Source organism: Saccopteryx bilineata, chromosome 2 (genome assembly GCF_036850765.1).
Source record: "Saccopteryx bilineata isolate mSacBil1 chromosome 2, mSacBil1_pri_phased_curated, whole genome shotgun sequence".
In the NCBI taxonomy this organism is placed as follows: Eukaryota; Metazoa; Chordata; class Mammalia; order Chiroptera; family Emballonuridae; genus Saccopteryx; species Saccopteryx bilineata.
Window position 1 is genome coordinate 266129835 of NC_089491.1, and position 23822 is coordinate 266153656.

Sequence of the window (23822 nt, forward strand, 5' to 3'; positions counted from 1 at the left end):
CAGCCTTTTGTCCCAGGAAGCTGTCCCACACATGCACGCTGCAACTCCACAGGCCTAAAGCTAAATAAATGCTCTCTTCAAAAAGTTTCAGCCCTGGCCAGGTGCTAGGGTGGTTAGAACACTGCTGATAAGGCAAGCTTGTGGGTTTGATCCCCAGTCAGGGCACATACAAGAACCAATCAATGAATGCATAAATAAGTGGAACAAACTGAGATATCTCTCTCTTTCTCTTTCCCTCCCTCTCTCAAATCAGTCAAAAAGTTTAAAGGCAAATCAGTGTGGTCCATTCTTAGGAGCTGTTTTGACAATTAAAGGAGGGAGGTGTGAGGCTGTGTGAGGCCAGCTGCATGTTTTAAAATTTTTTACTTATGATTTTAGAGAGAGAGGAAGGAAGAGAGAGACAGAAACATTGATCTCTTTCTGTAATGTGCTCTGACTGGGGATCAAACTCGCAACCTTTGCATATTAGGACAACACTCTAACCAACCAACCTATCCAGCCAGGGCTCAAATCAATAAATTAATTTAAAAAACTTTTTTTAAGTTTCAGTTCACCACCAAACCAGCCTGTTGTTGAATTCCTTGCTTGCCTGTTTTGGGGGTTTTTCCCACCAACCACATTGCTGTGTATGTTCAAACCCCTCTACTGTCAAGCCTCTCCCACCTTTAGTCAACCATGTGCAAGCCAAGTCCTTTAAAATACCTGAGTCCATGAACTCCCTCTTTTTCTCCCTTACTCTCCACACTGGGCCATGTGTCCTATGATCTACACCATGACAGCAGCCTAGACTCACCCTCCTGGCAATTTGTGTGATTACCTGACTGTGCGTCTCGCCCATGCACCTACACACTGCTACAGTCAGGGGCTGGGATTGCTCACAGCACACATCAATGACCGGAGCAGTCAGGCCAGAAGAGCACTGGACACCTAGGAAGCCCTCTGTAAGTACTCAGGCCTTCACCCTACAGAATGAAATTTTCACTACTAGCCAGCACTAAGGACGCACCACAAACCAGCATCCACTTCTCCTCAGCCTCGTTTCCCACTCCTCTCAGCATGAGACAGCCCCCAGGCAGGCCAGCCACTCACGGACTTCCAAACGCTCTGCCTCTGAACTCCGGCTCACAGTACCCATCTTTCTGGAGCACCTCCCCTCCTCACGACCCAATCCAGTGGGTCTTAACCATGACTGCTCATTACAGAATCATTTGGGATGTTTTTAAGACTCCCAATCTCCAAGGACCTCCCCCCCTAGATCAATTAAATCTGACTCTCTGGGGGTGGAACCAGACATTACCATTTCCAATATGCATCCAAGGCCAAGAACCTCAGACCTACCCTAAGCCTACCACTCTCCAAGGTCTAGCAAAGGCCCTCCTCCTCCATGAATCCTCTGACTTAACTACTGTGCCCCATATCTGAAGAAATGGGGTTCATGCTACGTCTCCTCAATCTGACTACAAAGTCCTCATGAAGGCTGCACTTCAATGACACAGCCTCCATCACAGTGCCTTACAAGGCTAATAATAAATAAACGGTGACTGAAAGGGGTATCCACAAGTAACAATTTGTCTACGGCCATACCACCCTGAACGCGCCCGATCTCGTCTGATCTCGGAAGCTAAGCAGGGTCGGGCCTGGTTAGTACTTGGATGGGACACAAGTAACAATTCAACTGGTGTGGTCCAAACTGATTAAAATCTCTAAAACAGAGGATAAGCTAAATTATTTCTGTAAACATGAAGTTTTCCATAGATATCCATTTAAATTAATTTTATTCTTTATGACCAAAGAACATGATAACACAAATGTCTTGCTGCAAAATGACTCAGGAAGCAAAATGTAAGAGACTGCATGTCTATCGTATGATGGAAACAGAGAAAAAATATTCTATTTCTGTATGATGGCTCAGCTATAGGTTCTGAAATCTAACACAGGTAAAAGCGGTGGTGGTCAGGCTCCATGCTAAAGAAACAGACATTCTCACAAGGGTAAACATTGGTTGGAGCAGAGGGACCTAAACCAAATCCTAAATGTGACCTCAAAGCACTCACCAACACTGGCCAGGAGCGCAGCAAGAACTGTAATGAAACAAGGTAGGGGAAAAAAAAGTTGATTTTTCTCCAGAGCTCCAGATGTCTTTAGCGCTGCCTAATGACAATTACACTCAACCAATTAAGACACCACTATGACAGTTGCATTGTCAGTAAGCCTTTGGACCCCAATGTTGATGGCGCTTTAATTAGTGCCTGTGCAAAGTACAACTGCAACTAATGTAAGAGCTGATGTAAGAACACTAAAGAAAAACTGAAAGAGAAGCCTTTTCCAAATGAGTAAGGCTGTCCCAGCCCAGGGCACGGGCCAGTGGAACTGTATGCCTTCCCGATCTTTTTTTACGCTTGGCAAGGCTGAGTTTACCTCCAAATAAATAGGTCAGAGACCACAGCTGATTTTTTGTTGAAAGAATGGGAAGAGAGCCTCTCTCAAGCTCAGCACGCCAGAGCAATGGCCAATTTAAAATGATTTATCACCAAAGAGCTTTCATTAACTAGTAAGTATCCAATAAACAGACTACTGGTTTGGACTAAAAGACCAGAGGAAAAGAAGGAAGACGGACAACCTAAAAACAACCTCTAACCTTTCTTCTCGTATAAATGTCCAGCAGGGGGGGGGGGGGGGGGGCGGCATGGTTCCATTTGGCTTCCAGGTACCAGCTCATCTTTGCTAAAAACAATTTTTTTAAGACTCTACAGAATAACCTGGGTGGGGGTGTTTTTATTTAAGAACGCTGGAAGTAAAGGTTAAGAGACTTAGGCAAGGTCACAGGGAACATTTTAGTGGCACCTTTGGGATCAAAACAATTCTTGGGCTTTTTCAGTCTGCTGCTGAGCCAGTGAGCCCCTCCACCTCCCTGGATAACAGTGCTTTTAAATAATACAGCTTTTAAGCACCGTCCCCATTTAAGTGCAATATAAGTAATTTATAGTTTTCAACATTGTGACTCAGGCTTGCAGGACACATACACAGCCACTGACCTGACTCATCAATTCTACCCCTGTATCTCAACTGGAAGGCAAGAAACCAGCAACAGCACAGGGCGCTAACGAGGGGTGTGGCAGGGCAGGGCACGGGGCCTCCCACACCTGCCTCACAAGAGAGGTGGGAGGACATACAGAGTGGGGGGTAAAATTACCTCTACAGGGCCATACTCACCAGCCCACCCCAAACAAAGTCACGATTCTATTCTGATCAGGTACTCACAGCAGCCAAAAGGAACCTTGCTAGGAGGCCACAGACCCGGAACAGCAAAAGGTTTCACTGCATGTCAGATGCATTAAATTGGTAGCGGCTGCCTATAGCCCTGTGTTGAGAAGGATTCTGAAGCTCTATTCCATCCAGCTCACAGGACAACAAGTGCTGTAATGAGTTACAATGCCAGCATCGGTATGGGAGTGAGGAGCGGCAGCATCTGGACAAGTTATCTCACCTTTGCCCCACACTAAACCCTACCTGGCCAACTCCCAGTCATCCTTCCAGACTCAGCTGAGAAGTCACTTCCCAGGAGAAACCCAGGCCGACTCGGAGCCTGTACAAGGTGCCTCTCCCAGCGTGTTCTGGTGCCCTGCTCGTCCCTTAACTCTACCACCCTCCATGTTGTCCTGTACCCACCTATAATTGTACCCTTCAGTGTGCCTGTGAGCTAGTGATGTTAACCTGCCACAAGCAAGGGGTGCCTCCGCAGCACTCACGTGTGCTTATAAATGCTAAAGGAGTGACTCTACTGGTGTAAACATATGAGATGAAGTGGTGTAAAGCCCACAGGGCAATTAGGCCGAGGCTCCAAGAAGGACAGCACCCACATTTCAAGACACATTTATTCCCTGAACACATGGGGGGTTTTAAGACCTATTCACATACTCCAATACTTTCATTAGGAATACCAAAGATTACAAATCAATGAAATCAAGAGTATTTACTGTTTTCTATGAAACATGGCTGTGTTGTATTATGCAATTAACAAAATGACCTCGGTCCCGAAGTGCAGTCTTTCTGTGGAAATGCACTCCTGCAGACATCAAGTGCGGCTTAAGACGCATCAATTGAAAAATAATGAACATCTTAATGGACCTTACGAGATCCATGCACTACACACTTAAAACTGTTTTCCATACATCTTGGTTAATCACAATCAATAGAGCCAGAGTCAATGATGATTATGCAGAGTTATTGTAGCTGTGGCCCTTCCCATGACTCCTTGGAGGACCAGCGATGGATAAATGCAGTCATGAGTTCACCAGTATTTATTAAGGATATTCTGTAGCTCCTTCATTAAGGATATATAATAAATGTAATGCTCTCCTCCCATCTCTTATCAATATCTTACCTCAGACTTATTTACCAGAAGAGCATGTATACCTCAGAGCAGACAATAAATAAATTTAAAAGTTATTTTAAAAAGAGGTCCCTAACACGTAATGATCAAATTCCTTATGGGAAGCAGCCCAATGTCATAATAAGTAGCAGCACAAAATCAATACAAAACAAGGCTGAAAGAAAAAACTGTTAAGAGAAAAAGTTGTTTTTTAGTTTGTTTTTTTAAGGAAAAAGAAAGTATGTCCTTAGTAAGTATAAATATGGGGTGACATTTCTCTAACGCAACTTTTATTACCAGTATATATTTTTAAAAATTTGTTATCTGAAGAGCCTCAAAGTAGTCCTAGGTATTAATCATTTTTTATACATTCACATGGAACTAGCAGAGCCTTAAAAACACTGTCCTTGAGGCCTTCAGTTCCTGAATAGAAAATATTTTAAAATTCGGGGCAAATATACACTATCTCAGATCGAAGCCATATTTTGGCCTGGTGCGTGGTCAATACAAAGGCCCATTTTTAATTACTAGAATAACTGGAGTAAAAAATGGCTAAAAGCAAGGTATTTCAAGTTATCTTAGATGCATGCCTACATCTGAACTGATAGTTTCTAACACTTCTAAACTATAAACAATGATAACATTTCACTTTAACTGCCACTGGGCAAACCGAACCAATCAGAATCTGAATTCAAATTTTGCACATATAGGCCCTGACCGGTTGGCTCAGTGGTAGAGCGTCGGCCTGGCGTGCGGAGGTCCCGGGTTCGATTCCCGGCCAGGGCACACAAGAGAGGCGCCCATCTGCTTCTCCACCCCTCCCCTTCTCCTTCTCTGTCTCTCTCTTCCCCTCCCACAGCTGAGGCTCCATTGGAGCAAAAGATGGCCCAGGCTCCGTGGACTCTGCCCCGGGCACTAGAGTGGCTCTGGTCACGGCAGAGCGACCCCCCGGATGAGTAGAGCATCGCCCCCTGGTGGGCATGCCGGGTGGATCCTGGTCGGGCGCATGCGGGAGTCTGTCAGACTGCCTCCCCGTTTCCAGCTTCAGAAAAAACAAAACAAAACAAAACAAAACAAAAATAATAATTTTGCACATATAAACTAGAAGCTCAGAATTTTGCTTCATGTCTGAGGGAGACTGGAAAGCCTCTTGCCTCTGATGTCCAAATTGTGTGGGCAGACAGATGATGAAAATGAAAGCCAGAATGACAGAAGAGGTCATGTTGCTGCCAGAGAGAGGGGCCGCAGCTTTGTCACGTGTCTACCTGGCCACACTTGCTTCAAAGGGAATGAAGATGGATGAAAATGCATCATCCAGTGCATTTCATCTGCGACAACTGATATTTTCAGTGAAAGAAGAGAGCTAATATTTTGCAACATTAAGTGATACACTTCCCCTTCCAACCACAGCTGGCATTGGAAAAACATGAACATAGTCACTGTCCCAGTAAAGGTGGGGACTGTACCCTAAAAAAGCAGATATCAGTGAAAAACGAGGGAGAAAAACTCTTAGGAATATTGAGAAAAACCAAAATACGAAGAGGGTGCCTGATAGTTTTTTAAACCAAAAGTAGAGGGAGATGGTTCTACAGTGTAAACGGAAAATGTGCTTTCTTATGCAAACTGACACACTCCACATTTATGAATCTTAAGAAATAATGAGGAGGGAATTTATTGCAAACTCCACCATATGCCTGGGCATCTGATAAAAGCTTTTGGTGAGGTGATGGTATAACTGTTTAACAGAGCTGGCTCAAGGCCTCTGGTGCGCCCAGGTCTGCCTTCCTCCTGTAAGTTGTACCTGAGATGCTCTCCCTCACTAGGTGGCGGTAAAGCAGATATGCTTCTGGCAAAGGACACCTAGACCTGCATCTCAGGTTTTAAAATGGGACCTTTCTGAACTCATGAGGTCATTTGTTTTTAACACTCTTCTGGTCCAGAGCACACGTGGGGAACAAGAGAGAGTCCAGGCTCCACGAAGCCGGGCAGGGGTGCTTTCTCTCCTAGGCCCTACTCTTTCCTCAATGATAAACATAATTTGAAAAGCCTTCTAAAATTCTCAGAACTGTCTCTACCAAAACCCAAAATAAAACAAAGAAACAAACAAACAAAAACCACCCTTTCTAATCACTTATTATCAACCAAATTTCTAGATAACATCTCTTTCTGGAAACATGAGGAAAGCACACACTGAACCTCACGATATTTCCGGGGTGATATCATATCCCTGTAAAATGCAGAGGCTGAATTCTGAGACAGACAGACAGACAGGTGGTTTATTATAGAGATTGGTGGCTTTGCAACACAAATTTTTCTCAAGTTAAAGAAACAGGAAATTTTAGCTCAAAAATCAAAGTAATGGTTGTTTGAATGACTTAGTCATGGTTGAAGGAACTGCACTTACCTAACCAATAAAGAAAACAACTTCCTTAGGTATTTTCTGGGAATCTGCCTGTCACTGCTAAGGGGCCAAATGAGAACTCAGCAAGGCCAGGGGAGGGCCAGGCAGGGGGTGAGCAGGTCAAAGATGCACAAGAAAGCTCAAAGTGCCGTCCTGAAAGCATGAGTTTCCCTCCGCACACACATCCCTCCAAGTTCCCTGGGTGCTGAGGCTGTTCAACGCCTGGTCTCCACATTTTAAGAGGAGTCCAGTCAACAAGATCAGATAGTGCCAAGAAGCTGAAGGGGATGGTGCAACAAAAGGCCATGGTCTGTGACCACACGTGGCCTGTGAGAGTGTGGCTCCATGGAAGGGCTGGATGGAAGTCAGACGGCAGGAGGTGAAGGTGTGAATAGTAATGGAGGGCCATGAACTCTGGTTACTTCTGGTATAGACAGAAAGCAGATTTAGACACTTTAAACCAAAAAGTTAAGTTGGAAAGAAGTTGAGGGTTATGAGGCCATTTAAAATAATTTTACCTGGAAAGTCTAAAAATTTGTTCTTCTAAATCCATTACTTCCACTTATGGGACTCTAGCCTAGAAAAACAATTAAATTAGGGAGGACAGTGGAAGAACTTTTAACTCTTTACTCCACACACTTTCATGGAATTCAAAGTTTCTACAATAAGCATGTATTTTATAGTTTTTAAATACAAAAGACTTATAGTACTAAAAAGGGGGGAAAATCTGCAAACTTCTATACAGAATATATTCACATTTTATAATAACAAAACACAAGAAATGACTTTAATGTCCAGTACTAGAAAATGAATAAGTAAATTAAGATTTAATTATTTCGTAGGCTCTTTTGCAACAAATCAAAGAATATAATAAAAAGTTTGTAATGACATGAAAAACTTCATCAGTTTAGTGAGGTAAAAATGCCAAAAATGTAATGTAGGCTGTAATTATTTTATGTAAAAATATATATTAAAAACCTACTGAAGGTCCTGGCCGGTTGACTCAGCGGTAGAACGTTGGCCTGGTGTGCGGGGGACCCGAGTTCAATTCCCGGCCAGGGCACATAGGAGAAGCGCCCATTTGCTTCTCCACCCCCCCCTTCCTCTCTTTCTCTCTTCCCCTCCCGCAGCCAAGGCTCCATTGGAGCAAAGATGGCCCGGGTGCTGGGGATGGCTCCTTGGCCTCTGCCCCAGGCGCTAGAGTGGCTCTGGTTGCGGCAGAGCGACGCCCCGGAGGGGCAGAGCATCGCCTCCTGGTGGGCAGAGCTTTGCCCCTGGTGGGCGTGCTGGGTGGATCCTGGTAGGGCACATGCGGGAGTCTGTCTGACTGTCTCTCCCCGTTTCCAGCTTCAGAAATAAATAAATAAATAAATAAATAAACCCTACTGAATAATAAACCACAAACACCAAACCCTTAACAGGGGCATTAACATGCAAAGGTTTAGATGGCTTTCCCTTCTCCGCATTCTCGCAGTTTCACAGAAACAACATGGCTTTATTGCTGCTTTTACTTTTAACAGAAAAGAAAGATGCACACCACAAAAGACAAACCAAAATGCCACTACACCAGAGAAGCTGTGAGAGCAACCAGCAAGGGCTGGCGAGGCAGCCCCGGCCGGCCCTGCGTGGGGAGGCGGCCAGGCCCAGCGCAGCGGTGCAGGACATGTGCCCACCCAGGCTCAGCGGGCCTCGCTGGGCCTGTTACCTCACACAACACGAGTGTCCGGGAGCAGAGCATCTCTAAAGTGCCTTCCAGCTTTACAACTGTAGGATTCTAAGTTGAAAAAACTAAGAAATCAGAGAACAAACAAGATAAATTAGGAATTTCTTCATTTTCCCACATAATGCAGCACACGGATGCAGGGAAAGCACAGCCTGTTTATTAAATTTTAATGCTTACTCCAGACAAAATGATGTATAAGCACGATGGGCATTGAATGAAATATTACATGCCCTTGCAGTTTTAAAAGATGCTTACACACTGGAAAGAAAACATGTGGCTGTGAAGTTAAAATAGCAATATCAAACAAAGCTGTTCAGGGGACACTGTGAAACACGTCCCCAGGAGTTACGAGAAGGCAGATGGGGGTGGGGGATGTGGGGGTTAATAGGCTAGGGTGCTACAGATGCCAGTGGGAGGGGCCAGACTCAAGGTCGGCTTTAAAAAACAGGGACTGGGCCCTGGCCGGTTGGCTCAGCGGTACAGCGTCGGCCTAGCGTGCGGAGGACCTGGGTTCGATTCCCGGCCAGGGCACACAGGAGAAGCGCCCATTTGCTTCTCCACCCCTCCCCCGCGCTTTCCTCTCTGTCTCTCTCTTCCCCTCCCGCAGCCGAGGCTCCACTGGAACAAAGATGGCCCGGGTGCTGGGGATGGCTCTGTGGCCTCTGCCTCAGGCGCTAGAGTGGCTCTGGTCGCAACATGGCGACACCCAGGATGGGCAGAGCATCGCCCCCTGGTGGGCAGAGCGTCGCCCCATGGTGGGCGTGCCGGGTGGATCCCAGTCGGGCACATGCGGGAGTCTGACTGTCTCTCCCGGTTTCCAGCTTCAGAAAAATGAAAAAGAAAAAAAAAAAACAAAAAAAAACAGGGACTGGGTTTCTACTTGGGGTGATAAACATGTTCATCATAGATAATGGCAATGGTTACACAACCCTGTAACTATACCAAAAATCACTGACACACAAAAGGGTGAATTTTATGGTTGTAAATTACATTTCCATTTTTAAAAAGCTGTGGTCAGAGGTAACTAATTAGAACAGTGTGAGAAAATCCAAAGGTACACTGAGGAGAGTAATGAGGATAACAGTAGATTGAAATGAGATTTCAAAGGACTCAGAGCATCAAGAAAAGGTAATTGGAAATTATCATCTACGAGACTGTAAGGGAAGCGAAGACTGATGGACCAAAATGCAAAAGATCAAAGCCTGAGAATTCTGCGTTTCCTCTGCTGGAAAAGCAAGCCTCGAGCAAGCAGGGGCCAGGTCCTGCTCACCTGGCAGGTACTTGAGAGTCTCAGGTGACTGTCCGAGTGAATGAGCATTTGAGGGCTACTCTGGGTCTGGGTGAAAAGAATAAGGAAGCACCAAGACTGGGTCACTTGTAAGGCTAATTGAATAAAAATCAGTCTAGGCCTAAGCAACATGCCTACACACCAGGAACATTTACACACAGGATTGAAATGATGCAAGAGATTTTCCAAGAGTCTCTGTTCTCTATCAATTCTATGAAATATATTTTATAGGTTTAAATGCAAAAATGTTACATAGGTTAGCTCTAGCTATACAAACTAAATTCCACTTGTGTAAAAAAAAAAAAAAAAAAAAAAAGACACAGAAGGAAGGGAAAAACCAAGAAATACAAGCTAAGCAGAAGAGAAAGAAAAGATGAAGTGGTCACTGTCTCTTTAAGAAGCTCCTTGGAGATACATAACTGTAGAAAGCCTGGTGAATACAACATTGATTGGGAATGAGGTAACCACAAACACCGCTGTCTCAAATGAAAAGGGATTCAAGATCTGACCCAGAAAACAAGCATCGTAACCACCAGATAAAATTTTAATGATAAACACAAGATGCTCTACATACAAGCGAGATATGAAGTACCTGATGCTAGGCCATAAACGTAAGGCTCTCTTAGAAAGAGGAGCCATGAGGAGCCTCTCTGACCCACAGATCAAGTTTCATCTTATCGATCCACACAACTCTGCTGTTGCTCCGCTTTGTGCGGTGTATCAGTGATGGGGAGCTGGCCCCGAGGGAACAAGGAGGTAGGAAAAAAGGCCTGGCCTGCCTTCCACCAGGCCCATGTCCAGATAAGAAATTCATAATTGGCTTTTGAGATTAAAGTCTCCTTTATTTCTAATTTCTTCTATGACTCCCTCAGTCCAATCTCCACATTCTATCCTCAAAGGTTTTCTGACACATGGTAATCCCTTCAAGCCTGAATGATACAAGTCCCTTTCACAGTTAACACAGAATCTCTGAATCGGTGAGAGGAAGGAGCCTTACATACCGTGAGCTCTTGGGCTCAAACATGAGCCGTGAGAGGCAGAAGCCTACAGCCGCAGTTTGGACAGAACTCCAGGTTCCTGGTCCATTAATATTTCTGGAACAATAGTTCTACAGTGCTCCAAGGAAGGTAATTAACTTTTTAATTGTGGCCAACAAAACAAAAGCCATAGAAAAGTGTTCCTCTACACCAGGGGTCTCAAACTCGCGGGCCGCTTTTGTGCGGCCCGCAGACTAATCCACGGGCTTACTTAATTTTATCCAAAATATTTTGAACTTCGTGGATTAGTCTGCGGGCCGCACAAAATTGTTCGGCGGGCCGCATGCGGCCCGTGGGCCGTGAGTTTGAGACTCCTGCTCTACACTGTACACCTGAAACTAGTACAAAATCATATTGAATGTAAACAGAAATAAGTAAAAATACCCTGTTTAAAGCAAAGAAGACTGTTTCACAGGCACGGCATGCCACAAAATATTAAAATAATAATGACTGCAATTCCAACTCAAGTGTTGCTCTTTAAGGAATGCTTCTGAGGGAAAGATTTTTCTTTGAAGGAAAACTTGCTACTACTAAGTTGTCAAGTTGAAAGTTTGTTTTTGTTTTCCTCCAGGTAGGAACCTCTCTCGAGTGGCTCACTCTAAAGCCAACCCAGACTCAGAATTTTAAGCGTCCTAGTCTCTATAGCATTAAATACACAATTTGAGAATCTAGTTCAAGACATCATCATCCAAAAGAGGAAACTGAGCTTTTTATTATACATTAAAGAAATACATAAACACTACATCTATGTAGTGAAATATGAAGAATGCATGAAAGTGGTTTTTAGAACAGAAGCCAGAGGAATCTACAGAAGCTAAAATTAAGTTTCTTGGCCATGGAGACATATAAAAAGCCTATTTTGGGTCAAGTTAAATAGTAAATATGTACTGTGTGGTGGGGAAGGAAGACTGTGTGTGGCCACAGCCCTTCCTCAATAATAAAAGCTTCAGAACAAGAGAGCTAGGACTGGACCTCTTTGTGCCAACACTTACTATTCTTGCTTGACTTTTTTATGTCTTCATAAAATACAGACTGTTTGCCTTAATGGAAAACTAATGTAACACACCACTGCAGTGATTTTCCAGTGAGGAAAGGCACGCTGAGACCAATGGTTACAGATCCATTCCCTCCACTCACTTCAGATGCTCCGACACTGGAGACCAGAATCCCCACCCACACGGCCGTCTGTACGAGAATGCGCTTTAGCGTCGCAGGGACTTAGAACACGGTGCGGGAAAAACAAAAAGACCTCAAGGTCAAGAGTATGAAGTGAAACTGGCTGTGGCTTACCCGGCAATGACGACGCCGTCATGAGAGTGCACATCACACAGCACTGCGTCGGGGGAGTGCTCCAGTTCACTCACAGCACCCTTGCGGCTCTGCGTAAGGAAAAGGGGGTGCAGTTTGTGTTACTCTTGGGACAGCCAGGGACAAAGCACGTCGCTTTCCCCCACGCTCCACAGTGAGTTTTTATAGCATGTGCTGTGTTCCAAGTCATCTGGACAGGATAAAAAGGATAAAAATGACAACTAACATGTTAAGCTATCAGCATTCACAAGTTAAACCACACACATATAACCAGCAAGAACTAGAGTGCACAGGTGTGAGACGCTGCCCCTACCCCCACACCCACCCCCACGCCCAAGGGGACAGGAAGGATGCATGTGAGCACAAATGACTACAATCCACAGGAGGCTAACAGTAGCGAGTATCTGAAGAAATTGTGTAAAGTGATTAAAACATTCAGAGGAGAGGATGTATTTAATGATTTTTTATCTGTTAACCCTTATAAACAACTCATAGAATTAAATGACAAAGTATGCACAAAGGGGAAAAATCAGGATTGGGACAAGGAAGAAAAGGCATTGTTCCCTACTGAGAGTTCAGAGGTGCATGGAGACTGCATTTAAAGGAAACCCGCAACATCGGCTGCTCTAGGGGAGGGGCCAGGTCCGGGAGGAGCAGCGAGAGAAAGATGCATCTTCCACTGGACACCCTTTCAGACTTCTGAATTATGTGTACCATGACAGTTATTACTGATTCAATTCTACACATAAAATAATTACTTTTAAAATAAAAATAAAGGGACTCTGAAGGAATATAAAGTATTTACATGTGAAATGTTGGGAAGACTGGGAGAGTTAAGCTAAAAGCAAGCATGAGTAAAGGTATTTGAGAATTCCAAGTAATTGTAATTTCAGCTGGACTGAACAAGGACTAGAAACAATGTGTATAAGTGTCATGCACAATGGTTAGCATACAACAAGTGGCAGCCACTCTTATTACTTATGTTATTAGGAGACAGCTGATGACATCCAATCCATTAAAACAAACATCTAAGTAGCTATAGTCTACACTCTGTGTAAGATAATCTGCATGATGATATCACTTGATGTCCAACTCCAAGGCTGAGGGACATAACTGGACACATCCTTCCAGTGGACATATGGGGATGGAAGGGAAGGACTTGGGAGTCATCAGTGCTAGGGCCACAGCCAAAATCATAAGAGCTGCAGAGCACTTTTGAGGGGTGAGGTGTTGAAAGAAAAGGAGAGGGCCTGAGATCAAAACCCATGTGCTGTGGCGTTTACTAATTTCTGCCATGTGACTCCCCCCAACCCCCACCACAGGGGCTGCACCCCTACACTGGTATTCCGGTCTCAGAGAAATCCCCCGAAGACCAGAGTGAAGGGAGTCAATACAAAGTCCAGGAAATGGAATACTACAGCTACCGCAACCAGCAAATCGAACCATGTCCACGTTGGCTCTGAGCTGCAGGTCCAGGGAAGTGCATGCAGCTACAGGTCATCACCTCTGCAGAAATACCTGAGAACCCAGGGGCTCCTACTCAAGTTCCCAGACACTGACCAGACACCAAACCAGAGCACCTGCCCAACCCATCCTGAAGTCAACCACCGCTAGCACCAAACCACACCGTCTGCATGACAAGGCCTGTGAGCTTCTCCGGCCAGCACAAACTGAGCACTGGGCGTGGGCCAGCTCTGCAAAAGGAGCGTCAGATACAACATTAGACAATCACCCTTCCACTATCTTAGGAGCAGGGCTACTCCGAGCCCCACTTTAGAGGTGAGAAAACAAAGGTAAAGCAACTTGCTGGAACACTACTTTCATGTTTTATTAGGGCTTTCTTTCATTCTAGAATCAGGAGGATCCCATCCTTACAGCTAATGCAATACAGTCTTCATTGATACACTGTCAAAAAATGGGTCCAGACACTCCCAAGAGAAGTCTCCCTCACATTCTGCCTGCAGTTTTGACTCCAGTTCATTCAACTGACAACCACTTATTAAGCACTTAGTGAACACAGGGCTTTGCACTTGTTAGAGAAAGACAAATAGATGTTCAGTTAAACTGCAGGTAGCCTGTGTACTGTGATGACGGGGCAGATGCTACAAGCTGGGGTCTTAAACCACTTCACCTCTGCCACCCCGACCCAGACAAGGAAGGTGCACTCTCCCTCCCCCCGCTTTCTCTAATAGGAAACAAAGAACATAGCTGCTGCTCTCTCTCAGGCTCTGACATCTCTGAACACAGATCATCAGCAGCCCTCAAGCTCATCAACCTCAAAAGTATCCCTTCTTCCCAAACAGAAAGGCCCTGGTTAATGCCCAACTCTCGAGCTTTCCTTAAATTACAGCCCCTGCTACCAGCGTTAGATGCTCTGCTCTCTGTCTCCCCCCTCCCCCCGCCTGTCTCAGCAGGTGTCAACCCCTCCTGCCTGCCCCGCTCTCATGGCCCTCACACAGACCCCACTCAAGCACACAGGCCACAGGGACCCTGCACAGGAGTTTATCACCTGGTGAGGACGCAAACTGCAGCCCATGTGATTCTTACCTAGTGTGGTGTCGTACTGGCCTGCGAAAGGAGAGCTATGCTAATTCTCCTTAAAAGGTGTTAGCAACCAGGAGTGACTATGCCCCCCCCCCCCCCGAACATCTGAAGATGTTGGAAGACATTTAGGCCATAACAGGGGGAGAAAGAGAATGCTATTGGCAACTACTAGGTAGACACTACGAATGTTGGTCTACACCCAATAGTGCCCAGGACAGCGCCTCCACTGTCACCAGTGCTGGGGTTGAGAACCTTGATTAGAGAACCACTGCTCTTATTAACTTTGCTAGAAAGTGCGAGAGGCTTCCCAGATCCAGAGTACTGGTCATGAACCTGGTTATGAGGTGACTAGGGACAGACGTGCACACAGGCAATATGTCACCATCAATAACGAACAAAAGCCTAATCATCCCCAAGTCTATTAGGACTGGCCTTTAAGGGAGAGGAAAGAGTGCAGTTCTATCCTGTCCACACAACCGACTATCCAGCTGCCCGGGGACAGGGAGGAACGACTACCACCCTGCCATCCAGTCATGCCTTGGGCAGCTGTAGGTATCGCTGCTCTTGACAGTCATCCCCGTCAGAAACACTTCACTGTGAAAATTCTGAGCTGTGATCTAATATTTCTGTAGAGATTTTGAAGTGATAAATGTGATGGAAGCACGCCAGTAGGTTATATGAGGGAAGAGAAGACAGTACTCAGAGCCATTTAAATCTCCTCTTACATTTACTGGAAATGGCTCCTCTTCTGTATTCAGGGGGTGCTCCGGCTTTCCTGGTCCATCCAGGGAGATGGTGGAAGTGACGGGGCTGCATGGAGCACTACACCAAAGACCCCAACCACCAGCGGGCAAGCGACCAGCGCTCCCTCCCACACTTCCTCTCCTGGAGAGCGACAGGGCGCTCCTGGACAGGGTGGCTGGATAAACAGGCAACAGGTCACCAACAGTGGCTGGTATACTCACTGCCTGGCCCCCCCAACCCTCTGCTTTTGGCAGTTAACCTCAGGTTGTAATTAGAAGGACTCGATGATCAATCCCAGGCCTGGATCCCCGTGAACTTGTATGCTAGTCTTCTACAGGTAATGATATTGGCCACTGCCTACCTTCCAGTTGGTTCTTAACATGTGTTCCTTGGCTCGGCACTCTTGGAAGATGAGCTTCCAGCAGGAGTAATCTGAGATGCAGTTCGCGAGAAGGTGCCCTTCCTGCTGGCACAGCCTGTACCAGAGCACTTCATCTTCCGCAATCACCTTCCATGTCTTGCTCACCTAAAACAGCAGAAGTGACACAAGTGTCAAATCCTGCAATTAGAGAAGCCCCTTGTCATCCAAAAATCAATCAACACCTTTGTTATTGCCCTGGGTTTATGGCAGTATAAAATGTCTCGTTAACAAAACATGCCGAGGTGGAAAAAAAAAAAACAACAAGCAAATGTTTCCAATTTTATCATTTAAGATTTCAAGACTGTTGGATTATCTAATATCACATTTTAGACTACTTGGTTAAAGTATTGTATAACATGAAAGAGAAAAAATACATAAAAGGCAAAAATCGCACACTGTAACGTTAACAGAGATACAATCGCACACAGCTTGGCAGAACAGAATCACTTGACTTCACCAACAAGCACTTGTATGTTCATTTTACAGAGCTGCAGACCGATGGCCTCTGAAAGAAGCAATCATAAAAGAAATATCCATAACTCAAAACTTCTGCTTGTGGGAGAATTTCAAATTTATATTATGTGTGAAAACCTAGATTTTAAATGTGTGCCTTAAAAAATATTTAACAGAAAACTCAAGCTGTTAACCAGGGCTGTAAGATCTGATACAGAGAAATGAATGCTATGTCTGGACTGATTTTCAAATCCCAATAGTACCCAGAGGAAATGGCTGTTTTAGCTATTAGTGCTTTGTCTTCCAGCCCTAACTGGGCGAACAACAAATTTATTTCATCACCAGAGGATGGGCAAGGTGGGGCAGACTGCAGAAGATGAACCCCACTGGCGGGATGAGAAATGACCCGGCACATCAACGTGGCCTCAGGTCTGCAACTCATTCTGCTTGCAGCCCATCCCACTCACCTCTAAATCTAATAAAGTAAGTTGTGACCAGGGTTTACAGCAACCTGTGCTCTTTAACACTCCCTTGGGGCCACTTCAAGTCAACAAATGCTCAGACAAGAAAAAAGAACAGGAGACAAAGTAAGAGAAAGCGTGCAGCATGTGTGTGGCAGACGCTCATGCACAAGGATGCCGCACTTAATGGAGAACTGATAGGGAGTGAGCTTTTGGAACTGCAGAATCGAGATCTCCAAAAATCTGCTCCTCCACAAAAGCAACAAGAATACTGCCAAAAATTGTCAAAATCAACTTTTCAGAACTCTGGAAATTAATTAAAGGTTTGCAACATTGTGAGGAGCATTTATTCAAGAAAAATAGCTGAATCTCGGTGAGAAGCTCTGTTTTGTTTTAACTTCTGCTAATCCCATCCTCCTCCAGCTCCATGGCAGCCTTGAAAACCAACAGCCTGGCAACTACAGTAGCTGTGGAAACCACCAGCCTAGCACAGCTGCGGGAGGGGACAGGTGGGTTTACAGCTCCCCAAAAGGGCCATCTCCCGAGAACCGTTACCATTTCACCTGTCTGGAAGCTTCCTGAAAAGCTCTATTCTGAAGGACAGTCTTTATCTGACCTGACTCAGAGCACACCCTATCCTATCTCCAGGGCATTTGTCAAAAACAATGAACAACTGTTGAACATTGCAGCTGCCTAAGGCAGCTTTACCAACCAGGGCTAAAACGAGAATGACCAAATGGCTTAGAAGGAAAACCTGGAATAGCATATCCACTGGGGGGCTTTGAAAGGCTCCAATATATCAGTATTTCTGAGAATTGAGAATGCTATACTCATGAATAGAAATGTGTGTGTGCTCAAGAAAGACCTAGAAGACCCTGATTTCTCAACTCTTGCAAACCTTGAAGCTCTACACAAGCAGGAAGTAAAGGCTAAAGCAAAGTGTAAACTACTGGCCTGCTAAAGACATGCTCCAACATGCAGAGTGTACCTCAACCAGGCTGGGAAATGTACTGGTTCAGTGTATTTAAGGAAATCTCTGTCCAATCACTAGCTAACCACTAGGCAACTGAGCAAACTTCAGTGGTCATACATGACCAAGAACACAAACCAGAGAATTAGTCCAGAAAAGTCACTGAACAAACAGCAGCAATAACAAAAATAGTGAACCCTCCAGAGGGGGAAAAGTTTGATTTCCAGAGTTGCTACATTATTTTAAAAGTCCAGTTTATAACAAAAAATCATGAGACACACAAAGAAACCGGAAAGTATGACCCATGTACAAAAAGAAAAAGCAGTCAATAGAAACTGTTCCCAAGGAAGCCCAGCTGTTAAAAGTTACTACACAAAAGACTTTAAATCGCCCTGGCCGGGTTGGCTCAGCGGTAGAGCGTCAGCCTAGCATGCGGAGGACCCGGGTTCGATTCCTGGCCAGGGCACACAGGAGAAGCGCCCATTTGCTTCTCCACCCCTCCGCCGCGCTTTCCTCTCTGTCTCTCTCTTCCCCTCCCACAGCCGAGGCTCCATTGGAGCAAAGATGGCCCCGGGCGCTGGGGATGGCTCTGTGGCCTCTGCCCCAGGCGCTAGAGTGGCTCTGGTCGCAACATGGCGACGCCCAGGATGGGCAGAGCATCGCCCCTGGTGGGCGTGCCGGGTGGATCTCGGTCGGGCGCATGCGGGAGTCTGTCTGACTGTCTCTCCCTGTTTCCAGCTTCAGAAAAAAATGAAAAGAAAAAAAAAAAAAAAAAGACTTTAAATCAGCCATTATAAGTATGTTCAAAATACTACAGAAAAGCAGGTCTGAAGAATAAAGGAAGATATGAACACTGTCTCATCAAGTAGAGTATATTGATAAAGAGATGCAAATTTTTTTAAAAAGAAAATAGAATTTTAGAGTTAAAAGGTACAATAACCAGAATAAAAACTTCACTAGAGGGACACAACAACAGATTTGAGCTGACAGAAGAATCAGAAAACCTAAGATCAATTAAGATTATTCAGTCTAAGAAAGAAAAAAAGGAAGGAAAAAATACACAAATAAACAAACAAACAAACCAAAAAGTGCCTCAGAAACCTGTGGGGCACCATCTATGTGGCCTAACATAAACACTATGAGAGTTCCAGAAAGGAAGGAGAGAGACAAAGCAGTAGAAAGAATAGCTAAAGAAATAATAATTGAAAACTATCCATATTTGATGAAAAACATGAACCTACATGTCAAGAAAACCTCCACAAACTCCATGAAGGATGAACTCAAAGAGATCCATACCTCAACACAATATGGTCAAACTGCTGAAAGCTAATGGCAGAGAGGATCATGAAAGCATCAAGAGAAGAAAGATCCACTGTGCACAAGGGTTTCTATGCGTCTCCTCAGATGCCATTGGGTGGCATATTCAAATTGCTGAAAGAAGAAACTGTCAACCAATAACTATATATCCAGCAAAACTAACCTTCAAATAATAAAAGAGAAATGAAGATACTCCAAGATAAACAAAAAATAATAATAATTCATCTCTAGTAGACTTGACTTCTAATGAGATATTAAAGGGAACCCTTTAAGTTAAAATGAAACTAGACAGCAACTCAAATCTACACAGGGAAATGAAATACATCAGTAAATGTCACTCCATAGGTAAATATAAAAGACAGTATTAATGTATTTTTGCTTGCAACATTTTTGTCTGATTATATAGACAACTGCCTGACACATAAAACTGTTTTGATAGACATGTAACATATAAAGATATAATGTGTATGAAATAACAGTACAAAGAAAGAGGGAAGAAAGAGGGAACAAAGTTATATTGGAATAGCTTTGGTAGAATATTGAAATTAAGTTGGTATTAATCCAAAGTAATTTCTTTTTTTTGTGACAGAGAGGGGCAGACAGAGAGAGAGATGAGAAGCATCAATTCTTCACTGTGGCACCACAGATGTTCATTGATTGCTCTCTCTTATGTGCCTTGACAGTTCAACAATAATAGCTGGAGACTTCAATACTCCACTTGCAATGATGAAGAAAATAACTTAGCAGAAGAGTATCAACAAGGAAATAAAAGACTCAAACAAGCCTATAAACCAGGTAGACATTAGAGACACCCGCAGAACACTCTACTCAGCACAGAGTGCAGATTCTTCTCAAGTACAATGGAATATTCTCCAGGACAGACCACATGCTAGGTCATAAAACAAATGTGAATAAATGTAAAAGGACTGAAATCATACAAAGTATGTTCTCTGGCCATGACAGAATAAAATCAGAAATCGTTAACAGAAGTATATCTGGGAAATTCATAGATGTGTGGAAATTAAACACCATACTCCTAAATAACCAAGAAATCAAATAAGAAATTGACAGAAATTAGAAAATCCTGAGATGAGCGAAAATGAAAATGGAACATATAAGACTTATGAGACTCAGGGAATGCCATGCTACATGGGAAATTTATAGCTATAAACTCCCACCCATATGGAAAAAGATGTGAGATCAGTAGCCTAGCCTTTCACCTTAAAACTAGAGAACTAAACTCAAAGCATACAGAAGAAAGATTACAACAGAAATAAGTGAAATAAAAAATATCAAGGAAATAAAATTGGTTCTTTGAAAAAATCAACAAAATTGACAAAACTTAGCCAGACTGACCAAGGGAAAAAAGAGAAGACTCAAATTACTAAAGTCAAGAATGAAAGAGTTGAATGAATGAATGAATGAATGAATGAATGAATGAATGAATGAATGAAAGGCCCTGGTCAGGTCACTCAGTTGGTTAGAGCACTGTGGTTGTGTGTTTGATCCCTGGTCAGGACACATATAAAAATCTTCTAATGAATGCATAAAGAAGTGGAATCAATGTTTATCTGTAATATCATTTTAAAAAATAAAATAGGAACCATCATTGCAGGAAGTCTCCTCACAACACCCCTGATTAGTGAAAGGCTCCTGGTAAAGAACTGACATCCCAAATCAGTCTGACTCACTTCAAGGCAACTCTATGACAAAGAACTTCCTTCCAATGGTTAGAAAACAGATTCCACCTCTGGCTCCGATTTTTGCTTTTTTGAAAAAAATAACTCTATTCTCTGTTCCACCTGACAGTTCTTCAAATGGCTGAAGACAGTCATCACATTTCCCCTTAGTTGTTTCTTTACTGGTATAAATACTACTCACTTCCTTCAACTAATTGCCACAGGACTAGTTCCCATACCCGTTATCTCTGAATTACCCTAGTATTTCTGCACCACAGTGTCGCTCTTCAAATGAGGTACTCCAGACTAAACAATACCCCAACTATGGACTGTCAAGCACCATGAACAGGATTTTATCAGATGCTAACTTGCTACTTCATGAGGATGTAGATAACTGAACTAAAGGTCCACCAAAGCTTCTTCATTTTGTTTTATTAAATATTTAAGGCACACAAAGGGTCTAAGAGTATTACAAACAGCCACGAATTCACAACCCATGACAAATAAACTCTGATTTTATTCTCTGGCCATGACAGAATAAAATCAGAAATCGTTAACAGAAGTATATCTGGGAAATTCATAGATGTGTGGAAATTAAACACCATACTCCTAAATAACCAAGAAATCAAATAAGAAATTGACAGAAATTAGAAAATCCTGAGATGAGCGAAAATGAAAATGGAACATATAAGACTTATGAGACTCAGGGAATGCCCAGTTAAGAAATAAAATATTACTAATAAGCTAAAAAAAACTCTATGCATCTCAGTGTCCACATCTTCTTCCTCCCAAATGGTAACCTCAATTTGGTGTTTATCATTCTTCAGAGTCTTTTAAAACACAAATTAAAATTAAAGAAAAAAGTCTACATCTCTTACTTCTACTCTTTTTTAAATCTAAATCCTTAACTTAATAAACTTTCTATCCATTTTAAATCCTGGCTCACTGCACACATACCCCCAGCCAGCATTTTATATCATCTTTGCATCTCAATTCTGTCATTCTTTGCATTAGTGACTTCTCCCAAACATAGGTCATCTGCAAAATATGGTCTGTGGGCCTTCATGTCTTAATTATTTAAAAAAAAAAAAAAGTTAACCAGGATGGGTCTGAGGACAGAGCCTGTGGCAAACCACTACAGTGCCCCCCCTCAGGCTGACATGGGTCCATTAAGTAGCCCACCCTGGGCACAGCCACAGCATCAGTTACAAATCCACTTAACCACACTGCCATCCCACACTCCTCCATCTTTGCCTTAACAGCGCCGGGGACACAAACCCTCATCTGATCACAAGTGATCAGACAATAAACCATGGGATAATGACTCCATGACACTGGAGTTCCAGTTTTCACTAGACAGAACACCATGGTTTTATATTTGGCATGTCTGGTCCACAGCTGAGCCTGTCCATGACATGGGTAGTGTCCATCCATCTGTCTGTGTCTCAGTGAGTCTCAGTACTAGGCAATCATGAGGCACAGAGAGAGACAGACCAACATCAGCTGTGATGGAGCCAGGTCACAACTCCAGTAGTTCCAGGGCAGAGCAGTTCTCTAAGCAACTCCTGGATTTCAGGGTTAAATAAGTTTAAGATAAGAGCCAATATTCAGAGACCCTCATGGATTCTCAAAGGCAGATAGTGCTACCTAAACATAGGGCAATTTACCCTGATCCTCGGAATACATAATCCTGATGTGTAAAAATTACAAAATGTACAATTTAGTAAAAATTATGAAATGTAATTATTGGACTAAGACTCATAGCAGCTAAGAGATCACACAAATGTAAGTCACCATTTCCTTACATAGACCAATACTTTCCAATGCCTGCTCAACAGAACAGCTCCTCAGTTGTAAGTTACTCTAATAGACTGAGGTGTGTTACATATCTCTAAAGAGAAGGCAGAAGAAGCTGCATTCCCTAAACTTCCTTGGTTCCTGAACACTTTTTACAAGGAGGTCTTAAATGCCTAGTGCTCTGCAGAAGACATTTTAGAAAACACGGAAATGGGTTACTGGTCCTTCAATTAAGAGGTGTTAGGTACTAACTACACACTGGGCAGTAAGACCAGCAATTCTCATCCACTTCCCACCTCAACCTGCCAAACCAATGCCTTTCCACATGAGTGACTTCCCATGGGCAGGAGGGATATGTTTCGCCACCGCCCTTACAGTCTGGTTGATCACAAGACTGCCCCCAAGTAGGGGGCCATCTTTGTAATGCTGTAGTCCAAACATTAGTTACAAGGCTGCACTGTGTTAGATGGACCGGCATTTTAGGAGAATCCAAATCAGTGCTCAGTGCTGACAAACTAGAAGATCCCAATTAAATTAAACGTTCTGGATGAGTGTTCATAGGAACTAAACTGTACAAATTTCAACCACTTTAAAACGAAGAACCTTTTCAGAAATTTTTCAAGAAGTTTCACTATGTATCAGGCCTTAAACACTTTGGAAGCTGAAAACAGGTTTGTACTATTAGCTTCAAAGAAAATGCCAGGTCGTTTTAAATGACACAATCTGAAATTTGTACAACAGGGTTACGGATTGAAAAACTGAGAACAAAAAGTTGAGGTTTGGGTGCACCATCCCCACTAAGCCCAGATCACAGGGCTTATTCCGCAGAAAGTGATATTCAGGATAAAGTTTAAATCTTGGATAACAAACAATAAATCTCTTTGAGGGATTTATAAAAGCCAGAGGTGAGAATTACTTCCAAAAAGGGATCAGGATTGTACCTACAATTAGGTATTAAACGCAGAAATGTGCCAACAATTTCTTTAGCAAACTATAAAAGGAGGGTGCTTTTTTTCCTCCATCTTTTAAAGGAGAACAAAAATGACAGGCTTTAAGAATGTCTTTGAATCCTGGTGGGGGGGAAATCAACATGAAAAAGAACTTTCACAACTAAATTTTAAAGAGTCTCACCCAAATGAAATCTAATTGTTTGGGTTTCCTAAGTTATATTAAATCGTGCAAGTTTACAAGCCTAAATTTTCCAAAGCCCTAATGGTCTTTTTTTTAATATATCAGGATTGGAATGGCTCTGCCCAGTAAAAGCCCCACTGAGTGAGCCTCAGCTGCAAGAATTCACTAATAAAAGT

The 23822-nt window shown here is 43.5% G+C and overlaps 1 protein-coding gene across 1 annotated transcript in view; it reads right to left on the reverse strand.

The window, feature by feature from the left end:
* FBXW8 (F-box and WD repeat domain containing 8) overlaps positions 1–23822 on the reverse strand; it is a 117860-nt gene that overhangs the window by 75973 nt on the left and 18065 nt on the right. Inside the window, exons 3-4 of the mRNA XM_066260489.1 lie at positions 15779–15943; positions 12112–12200 (exon numbers count right to left, since the gene is read on the reverse strand). Coding sequence (XP_066116586.1) covers positions 12112–12200; positions 15779–15943 — 254 coding nt within the window. The remainder of the gene's footprint in view (positions 1–12111; positions 12201–15778; positions 15944–23822) is intronic.